The sequence below is a fragment of the Conger conger genome, chromosome 10 (genome assembly GCF_963514075.1).
Source record: "Conger conger chromosome 10, fConCon1.1, whole genome shotgun sequence".
Lineage (NCBI taxonomy): Eukaryota > Metazoa > Chordata > Actinopteri > Anguilliformes > Congridae > Conger > Conger conger.
In genome coordinates, this window is record NC_083769.1 from 6,147,538 (window position 1) to 6,158,305 (window position 10,768).

The following is a 10,768-nucleotide window of genomic DNA, read 5'->3' on the forward strand; positions in this document are numbered from 1 at the left end:
GAGAGAGCTTGAGAAACGCCACAAGCTTCATTTGCATTACAGATTCAAACCTTTGTTCGAGTGACAACCGCAAGGTGTAATTTAAGAATTATTATTATTATAATTCACAGACTGTACCCTGTTAGGATGGAATGTGATGTAAGTGCTCCGCGCCTACACGACTGAAATGTACACAGAGTTTCACAGAGTCCCCTGACAAGATACTCGTCTAATTGATTGGTTTGGTGACATATGCTGCTTCCGTGTCTGACCTTGCAGAGTAATCACTAACTGTCCAGGAAGTTCAGTCGTTATGGTGGAATAAGCTCCACAAGGCCCATAAAACCGCATTCTCCTAGCACTGCTTCATAGCTTCTCTCTTGGTCTGACCTGTTAACCATAATTAAACATATCTCACAAAGTTTTATCACTCCAATGTTTGTAATAAGGGATGAAATGCCTACGTTTATATTTGTACATGTATACGTGCAATCCTATGGTAAAAGCTGGTATTAAGTTGAATGCACACTAAATCCTTATGGCATTTGGCATTGTTGTATACTAAACTGTAGCATACTTGTTGAAGGAGCAGATTTCAGATTTAGATCAGTACAAATAATAATCATAATTCCAGAGATCCTATCGCAAGATTGGTTTCCATGCATGGTCAAGATCAGAGCCATATTCCTTTGCATCTAAGACATCAATTATATCAGCAATCATCTGTATCCCCATTCAACACCAAAAGCAATATACTCCCAACAGGCCAGTACTCAATCCCATTATTTCTGTCATTCTCTATCTGCCCGGAATGGTTTTATCAGCCTGAATACCACAAAACAAAACAAAACATAAAACCTACATACTGATGTCCACAAGTCCATGCCAACCACCAAAGATCAGACACAGGAATGGTCTATGAGGCGTTACACATACAATTCAACAGCATCATATAACCAAGGCCTAGATACGATATAACCACAGTGCACTTTGACCTTTAGTATTAAGTTATGAAATTACAGCATTATTGTTATTGTTTCCTTTCCTATTCATAACCACACAACTCACTAATCCTTTAATTATCAAAGAACGTAGGTAAAAAAATGATTGCTTGTGATTAGGAGTTGCGAGGCCATGCACAGCGGGTTGAGTGATCGCTGAGTAAGTGAGCGCGTATTTCACATAATTAAAATTGCGGTTTCGTTATATTAAAAATGAAATGTGCTCCCGTGAATAGATTGTGACGTCATTTTTAATTACTCAAACTGTCTTTCAGTCATAATCGAAAGCTAAACACCCCTGCCTCTGATTCATCACGCCACCCCACCCTCCCATAACAACCCCCCAATAACATTAGCGTATTGTGTATAGGTCTGATTGGACGACACTGTTTCTAGGAGCAGCTTTCGGCCAACAAACGACAATGATCTACCTCTCACTGGACAAGCAAAACAAACGGAAACTAGAGACGGACTGTGGTACAACATCTCTGTGCAAGAACGCGATATGACTTCACCATGTAGGATGTACAGACACATCTTTTCTGCCTTATGTTCGTAATCATGGCTTTGACTGTTGCAGCTGAAAGATTATTTTTGGACTGATTTCACATACCTTTACATATACTCCCGAATCTTTAGCCAAAACCAGTTTTTGTTGTAACAATATACTATATCTACCTCTTCCTGTCTTAGCTGTGGGGAACCATTAGCCACCTGCTCAGGTAGGGGACGTGTATCTGTGATGCGCTGAGCCCGGGTGCTGTCAGCGAGAGTGTGCAGTACGCTAGCCACACACCTTTACAATCTTTTCTTCCCCACCACTTTCCTGAGGCGGTCGGCTGAAATTGTTTTCCCGTTGCCCTGAAAAAGACTGAAGTTCCATTTTCTCTTCGTAACAACGAACCCCCCCCCCCCCCCAACTGGAGTTTATTGGATACGTTTCCTTCCTCCTGCAGCCACTCTGGTGGTGACTCAGTGACAGTGAATATTCACAGACCAGCCATCCTGGGCCTTCAGCAGAGCGGAGAAACACCATCGCTAACTTCTATGGAAAAACGGGGCGACTCATAACAGGCAATTCCTATTAAATATTTCATCACTTCTGAAAGGCTCATGCTCCTCAATTAATTATAACTGTGAAGCTTTTCTCTTTCCACAGATGGGTCATCTCACTTATCTTTTGGCAGCACCCTTTTAACCCCCTACCTTGCCCCTTTTCTTTCAGACAACGCATCTGCTGTTCCCGATACGCCCCCACCACCTCCCAAACACTGTCACGACCGTTTCCCTCCTTCCCACCCAGTCACATTTCTCATCAAATATTCGTGTGTAATCTGCTCCCAATGCCAGGCCTTTTCACAGTATTCAGATTTAAGTGCTACAAATCAAAATTGCTGGGAAATTAAACCGATGTCTTTGTCCTTGCGGGTCGTTTCGTACCCAGGCAAACGGCAGACACAAAAGCTGCCGCCTATCCACAAACCAACCAATCCCCTCCACATCGTGGAATTTTCCAGAACATCCCAGTAGGAAGTTCCACCGACGTGCTCCCTTAATGTATCCCCCCCCTCCGACCCCGCGACGGAGGAGACCCCGGCGACGTGCGACGGGTTAGAAAGGTCCGCCCCCTCAAACAACGATGGGGGTGTCGGAGAAGACGGAGCTGATGGAACCCACATCCGACCTCCTCCTCCTCCCCCTGCCCTGGAGTGCCTGCCGCTCTTCATCCTCCTCCTCCTCCTCCTCCTCCTCGGCGTTGGGCTTGACCTTGCCGTTCTGCCCCTGCAGCTCCTTGGAGTCTCTGAAGGCCACGTGGCGGCTGATGCTGGCCCGGGCCCCGGGGTCCTCGTGCATGGGCGAAGCGCTGAGCATGGAGGAGTGGATGCTGTCCTCGTGCTGCCCCTGAGCCTTGCCCTGGCAGCAGAAGCACCGGCAGGGCGTCAGGTACAGGTAGATCAGCACCAGCACCACGCTGGCCAGGCAGCCCACCAGAGTGGTGTAGGCCGTGTTGAGCGTGTCCCCGCCCGCGGCCATGGTGAAGTTGTGCACCTGCACCATCACGTAGAGGGTCTCGTTGAGCTCCTCGCTCACGGCGAAGCAGGTGTACAGGCCCGAGTCCTCCACCCGCGCCGGGCCGATCCGCAGGCTGCCGTCCGGCAGCACCGTCGCCGTCCCGTTGCTACGGGGCGTCGCCGGGCCGTCGCCGGGCGTGGCCCAGGTCTTGCGCATGTCCCTGTGCCGGGTGTCGCAGGCCAGCACCAGCATCTGCTCCAGGTACGCCTCCCTGTCAGCCTCCTTGTAGGTGCTGCAGTTCATGTAGTCCCCGTCCAGCTGGAAGGTCCCCACCGTCACCTTCTGCGCGCCCGGGAGGACACACGTGTGCTCGTCCTCGAAGTCCAGGGCGGAGCTCAGCTTGCGGATGCGCCAGTGGGCCAGCAGGCTGTAGAGGGCGCAGTCGCACGCCAGCGGGTTGCCGTGGAAGTACAGGCCGTCCTTCATCCAGGCGGGCAGCACCTGCAGTTCGGCCACGGGCAGGACCTTGATGCGGTTGGTGGAGACGTCCAGCAGGCTGAGGTTCTGCGGCCGGGTCCTCTCCCGGACCAGCTCCAGGGGGAAGCGGGAGACCTGGTTCTGGCTCAGGTAGATCTTCTGCAGGCCGATGAGGCCGGAGAAGGCGGTGCGGTCGATCTGGGAGATGTGGTTGTTGTAGAGCAGCAGCACCTCCAGCTGCCGCAGCGGCTCGAAGATGAACTCGTCCAGCAGCCGCAGCCGGTTGGAGGACAGGTCCAGGTGGCGTAGGCGGCTGACGTGCAGGAAGGCCTCGGTGGACAGGAAGCTCATGCCGTTGTGGCCGAGCAGGAGGCTGTGCAGCTTCAGCAGCTTCACCGTGGTCCACTCGGCGCGCAGGCGGCCGATGGCGTTGAAGCTGACGTCCAGCACGGCCACGTACAGGGGCAGGGAGGTGGGCACGGCCGTCAGGTTCATCTTGGAGCAGCTGACGATGTTGCTGGCGCAGATGCAGGTCTTGTGGCAGTTGAGGCTGGAGCCCCGGGCTCCGGGCGTCAGCGCCAGGGCCACGGAGAGCCAGAGAGACAGCACCCGCCCCAGGCGCACCCCCCGGGGGAGGAGAGAGCGTCCCTCTTCCGCTGAACGTGCAAGCGGCATAGTCGCTGCCGTCGTCGCCTCTGATTACCCGGAGCTCACGGAGCGGCGTGCAACAACAGCTGGCCACATCCCGGGCATGATGAATCAGAGGCTGCGGGGAAAAAAGTAACAAGACAAAGTGTTTGTTGCAGAGAAAATGGCACTGGAATCTGAAAGTGAACTGTCGCGGTTACATACTTTTCATTACACCTCCCGTCATAAATATAAATGCACCAACACACTATAATGCAGCCATATGCACTCGGTTGTGATTACCATGTACAATATATATATATATATTTTGTTTTTAAAAGGCAAAGGCAATAAATATAAAGACGACTACAAACGTGTCACGTCTCAATCGCAGCACTATGCACGTGCTGTTGCCCCGAGCGAGAGCTTATAGTGTTCCCTGAAAAAAGACCGTTCTTAACCGACATTCGGAGGTGTAAGTTAAGTGTTGCATTGCACCATTTCGACGGGCACGCACATATTATCACAAGTGATATCATTCCAAGTACGAAAGTACAAGAACAAAGGTAAATTGGCTTACAGTTCCTCTAATTAACTCCACAGTTCCAACGGCTATTTCATTTAAAGTCCAGTAAGAAGCCCGCGTCCATGTGTTTTTTTCCTCAGCACCAGGGAAACGTTGACAGGCGAAATTAAGTCATTCTATGTTTTGGTAAAAAATAAATAAAAACCCAAAGCAGAGGGCTGATGAGAAAAATCTAGGACGACATCCTTGCGAGGTACATGCTATCTAATTAATGACGATTTCACATGTAAAGATACGATTACGCAAGTGCATAAAGACGGAAACGAAAACAAACATCTCTCTGCCATTTCTTTTTGCTTCTCTGCAGCTCCTTGGATAACTGGTCAATAATAAACATGACACGCTCCCAATGGCTTTCTGTGTTACAGTCCGCCGTCCTTCCGTAATATCTGTCTTCTGCTCCTAATAAGGGCGAATAAGATGGAAGTGCCGACTCCACCAACGACAGCATGGAGATCCGTTTTCAGCGGCTTGTGCGATGTCCTTCCACGCCGAATCGTCGTCTGATAAAACACGAACGGTGCAAGCAGCCGGTTGTTTCTTACGTGACATGAACAGCGCTCTCGCTAACAGGCGCTCCTGCATTAAGGTAAAGCTCAGTTGTGTGAGCTGTCAGTGCGCGAGACGGTATGCCACGCAGCTTCAGCACAATGCGGCTTCAGACGGGTGTTATTATCCATCGGTCGCGGGATGTGGGCTGCCCTTCGTCAAAGATGTGGTGTGCAGCTAAAGTAGCCTACTCTACGGCTAGTAGGCTACATAATCGGGTGCTTATACGGCTACAACTAAAACAAACGAAAACAACATCGGATAGCCTAAATAAATCCACCGTTCCGTGACGCAGTCGCTCTCTATTTTAAACAGACAGGTAATTGTGGCAGAATAAAAGTCGCCTCATAAAGCTTGAAAAAAGGTCAATGAAGGTATTACATTGGGCTCGTGTAGGTTGTCAAATTGCCAATCTTATCCAATGCTTCTTCGGTTTCATTGCAGTGATGTAGTCGTTGCACATTGGTCCTGTCGTTGAGCAGTTCTCGAGTCCTCTAGAGCTTCAGAGAGGAGTGCGGTGCGGGGTTTTGTGTGTTTTGGTAAGTTGCACGAAGTCGTATTTTGCGTTTAGGTTAAAAGTCCTACTGTGAATTAGCCTACAGAGCCCATCGTGGTAATAAAGTAAAATTCCAAATTTGATTGCATATGGCTGTCCTTACAATATCGTTGTATATTTTGCCCAGTTCAGTGTATTCAACTTAAAATATAGGCTACTTTAGGCTAGCCGACTTACCCCAGGCCGTTAGGACTACACCGAAAAACCTCCGTCTTGCAACATCCATAACAATAATTTACATCATTTTCTTTGTGGAAGACAATTAATCGCTTTTTTATGTTTGCACTGAAATGCAGCTAGTATATACAGTTGCGTGGCCTATCCATCCGTCCCGCTCAGCCTAACTCCCATGTGCGGTTGGCTGTAATTATACACTGCCAGACTGCGTTACATTATTTACATTTGAGCCATCTCATTTTTCAAAGCTAGGTGCCTCCGAGCCATCCTGAATGCATAATATATAGCTTGGGTTACATAATGTGCCAGTCAAATCTATTTAGCGGTCTTATTGTCTGAATAGATATATTGTTGCAGAGTTATGTTTCACAGTAGTGGAGGCAATAAGGATCGTTCCCCATTGAATTTGTTTTTAGTTCTAACTTTATTATGGTAAAAATAAAAAGCATTAATATATTTTCTAATATGTATGGTATGTAGACACATATTGTATTTTGGTTTTCTTTTTTATCTTAAAGCATTTGCACAATGTATGAAATGTGCTGTATAAATCCTTTTATTACATTAAAGTAACATTATCCAGACTGAGATACTGTATTTGAGAATATTGATGTTGTCACTTTTCAGGAATGATGATAGTATGTGGCTACTGTCCATATCATTCGTTTTCAGAGGGGCAGCTCAGATGCATCACTGTAAGTCTGGAGCACAGCTGATGGTAAGCCAGCATTCAGACAACATAACTGTCACAGTGGAAGATTGGGAGTGTTTCAGTTAAACACAAACATCGGGGATGCAGGCAGCAAAACCTTTGTTACTCATTGTAGTCTTTTCAACTTTAGCACTGCACTATGACTGCATGAAACCAAGGTTAATAATTGTTATATTCGCTGGAATAATTTCCCCATTTGTTTCCTGTACCTGACACGTCACCTTTGGCTTCCTTTTGAGTTTTCTGGGAATGTGGACCGCAGGTGTCTTTTGAGAGGCGCACGTGTTTAAAGCTGACAGTCGCACTCCAGTCCGGGCGCAGCGGGCTGCTTGTACCGCACAGAGAGGCCTCTCGCATGTCACCAACGGCACGAGGACCGGGATTTAAAGTGGTAGGAAGACACTTGGGAGACAAAGTCTAATGTTAATGTTTTCAGTTGTTTTTGTTGTTGTTCTCGTCATTGTTTTTTTTTTTTTAAGCAGATGAGTAAGCAGTGTTTTGATGATGCATGACCTTTTGCGATATATGCTAGCTCGCCAGCCAGTTCTAGAGTAAACAACTATATCTGATGTGTCTTAAAATGGTCTGGCAGCCGCTATATCTGAATGATGTATTATGGACAAAGTAGAGCTCAACTACTGGAAAACAAAACAATGCCTCTTCGCAGAACCGTCTTATGGGCTGTGCAGCTTTTGGACCCAAGAGAGACTTTTGTACATTGAGACTGAGACTGTCTTCATCAGGGTGATGGTACAGACCGGTATGAGCCACCCTGTTTTGATTTCGGAGCTGTTCAGCACCTCACTCTAGCTGTGAAGCACACACACCATCCGCTGCGGCACCATCGTTTTCCTGAGACATAATTGGAGAACTGACCTATGGTGGACTGGAGGAACTGCTCCATGGTGGATCGGGCCTAATTGCTAATTACAGCCGGTAATGAAGTAGTGGTGACCCGGGGGAGGGAACACGATGATTTGCATCGCCCCCTTTTTGTCCCATCTTTAACTCCATAGCCTCCTCCACTGCAGCACTGGAGAGGGAGCTGCCTGACATTGACATAAATCTCCTGGTCAGGAGATGCAAATGTTAGCGGACGAAAGGGAGAGACTAGCGGGCCAGGACAGTAGTTGAGTTAGTCCTCCCTCCTGATCCCCCCCCCCCCCTTTTCTGATATCCCTTTTGTCTAACCCCCCCCCCAAAAAAAAGAAAAAAAAAGTGCATTGACAATGACTGTATTTTTTGTCTAGAACAGCACTTCATGTGTATTTTACTAGTTATGGATGTGATGCTTTAGCTTGTGGAAGAACCTATGCACTTGTAAGTCGCATTGGATTAAAAGCGTCTGCCAAATGACTAAAATGTAAATGTTGGACAGCAGTGACACCAGCGTGCCGGCCCTACTGGCCATGTTTGTTTCGGCAAAGTCTATCTTTGTGTTTGACTCTATGCTTCGATGTGGCCTGCGGGTCCCAATGACGGTGTTAGATGCTCAAGGTACCGAGCCGGTCCTTCTGTTAATTTTGAAGGAGGGAAAATTTCACTGACGTTAAATCTGTTGTTCTATTTAATATCAGGTACCTGGCCAGTTCTATTAAGACACTGTTCGAGTGAGTGGATGGGCACCACGTTCTGGTATTCAGTCTGCACTTAATGTGGTCAGCAGCCCCACGTGCATAATTGGCAAACACACAAGAACTCAGAACTCAGGACTGATAAACCAAGCGCAACTAGGAAGTAAACAAAATAGGTACATTTATTCAGCTCAGGGCAGATGAAACAGGCAGAGGTCAATCCCGGCAGACAGACACAGCAGACAGACACAGCTGGGATAATCAGAGGTTGATGTCACAATCGAGACTCCAAGCACAGTAAGGCAGTCCGATAAGGCAAAAGTACAGAGGTTGATCTAGTCCAATCAGAGTTTAGCAACGACAGATCAAAACCAAGACGGAATATCCAAAAAGCAAAGGTAGGGGTACATGAAACAGGTCGAAGCACAGAACAGACAGTCAGGAAAACACTGGAAGGAATGAGGTAAACACATTACAATCTGGCAAAGAACTGAGAGAGACATACAGGTATATACACAGGTAAATGAGCTGAAACGACAATGAGTGCGGAGAGTGGAACGAGACACAGGTGAGGGCAGACAGAAAACACGATTACGCGGGACAAGAAACTGAAAACGCCAAAACAGAAAAGACCACGGAGCATGACAAAATTGGGCATTCCAAATTGGGAGAACATTGGAGTGATACAAACGAAAAAAAAAAAAAGCCATAATAAATCAATTTCTCTCTGAGCCGCAGTGATTGTGTGTCACTCTAGACGTGGAATGCCACAGGAGCTGTCCGGGAAAGTGGCGAAGCTTGTTAACTGCTGAGCTGGTTGTCATGGCAGGAGGGTAACTGCCAGGTGTTGTTTTGTTGTTATGAAGATGGAACCAGGGACCAGGGCTACTGAATGGGACGGGAGGATATTGGCTCTGGCGTTCAGCGGAGATGTGGAACGGCGCGCAGTGTTTGGGCACACTCATTGACGCTGATTCAACATCTGCGAAACCCAGAAGAGTGTTAGGCGAATAGGAGCGCGATGCATCATCTCATCATAAACTGAGAAAGGGATTAGCATGTCATGCTAAACTAAAAACACATTTTTCAAACGGATGTGTTACCGCACAGTTAAAAATAAAAAATGCTAATTTAAATGATGTATTCATATAAGCACATGCACAGCGACCACACAGTTCATTTTTAGCAAAGTTCTGGCTGTATTCAGGCCCCTGGTATAAACCTCTGGGTTTGCTACCCTGGACCTACACAATATTGGCATTTCAATGGTCTGGCATTGTGCTACACTGCTTCTGTGCTTTCCACTGGAGCTGCCACAGGCATTCCCCATGCGTGCCGGCTGCACGAGGCCGTAACCCTCCATGTTTGGGGTCAATCTGACCCCATTCAGTGTTTGACATCTCTTAATAACCAGTTAACCTTTTTTTCATGATGATATTGTATGATTTAATTAAATAGTAAATTAAAATAGTAAGTTAAAATTCAATAAACATAATGCTTTGTTTTCCGAAGTCCGGTACCAACTTTGCATGTGTTGTATGGGCTTATTTTGACCCTATGTAACTGTATAAAACGTCAGAAAACATACAACCATTTTTATTTTTATCTCAGATTTGTTCGTGGATGAATCTTGGTGACACTTTCCCACACACTTTCTGTTCCTGTACTGGCTCTAAAATAAGATATTTCCCACATTCATTCATTCATTCATTCATTCATTCATTCATTCATTCATTATCCTAACCCGTTTATCCTGAACAGGGTCGCAGGGGGGCTGGAGCCTATCCCAGCATACATTGGGCGAAAGGCAGGAATACACCCTGGCGAACTGTTGGGCTCAATTAGACCCCAAACATAAAAGCAGTCATAAACTCTTAACCTAATAGGAGGGTTAATGGGGATTTTTTTATTTTCCATAATTTCTACCATTTCAATGGCCCCTTGTCCCTCCATCTTGTCTTCTGTCCATGGCTGCAAGAGGTCAGAGGTCACATCGCTCAGCACTGCGGACTGGTCATGTCTGAACAGTCAAGCACTCCCCAGGATCACACATCGGACTGCCCTCGGCAACTGCTGTCGGCTCTGCAGCATGCATCGTTTTCACACTAGCATTCAGCAACTATTTAGCATCCTTGCAATGGCTAATCTTCATCTCAGCCACCTCTCCTGACTAGCAGACCACTGTGGTGCCAAACCAGCAAACAGAACGTTCTGACAATGTTGCTGCCATGTAGTGGTAATGTTATAACATTGACAAAATATTCCAGTAGCATTTTGTGTTTGAGGGGAATTTGTATCATGTTGGTGGACTGAAAACTGTGGCAAGCTGCTAGCCACTGCACACTTTCTAGCTGGGGCACTGCTTATTATTTGGATGCATAAAATATAACATTGAATTCCATTTCTTAATTTATCAGACATCAGTATACAGTATCAGTATACAGAGTGGCCAGCAGAGTAATGTCCATACAATAGGAGTACATACAATAAGGTTACAGGTAAACCCAAACCAGTACC

At 46.9% G+C, this 10,768-nt stretch overlaps 1 protein-coding gene across 1 annotated transcript; it reads right to left on the reverse strand.

The window, feature by feature from the left end:
- Positions 1-2,609: 2,609 nt before the first annotated feature.
- On the reverse strand, positions 2,610-4,145 carry amigo1 (adhesion molecule with Ig-like domain 1). Its single transcript, XM_061257513.1, has one exon. It carries the CDS (start codon positions 4,143-4,145, stop codon positions 2,610-2,612), a length of 1,536 nt encoding a protein of 511 aa, XP_061113497.1.
- Positions 4,146-10,768: the final 6,623 nt, after the last annotated feature.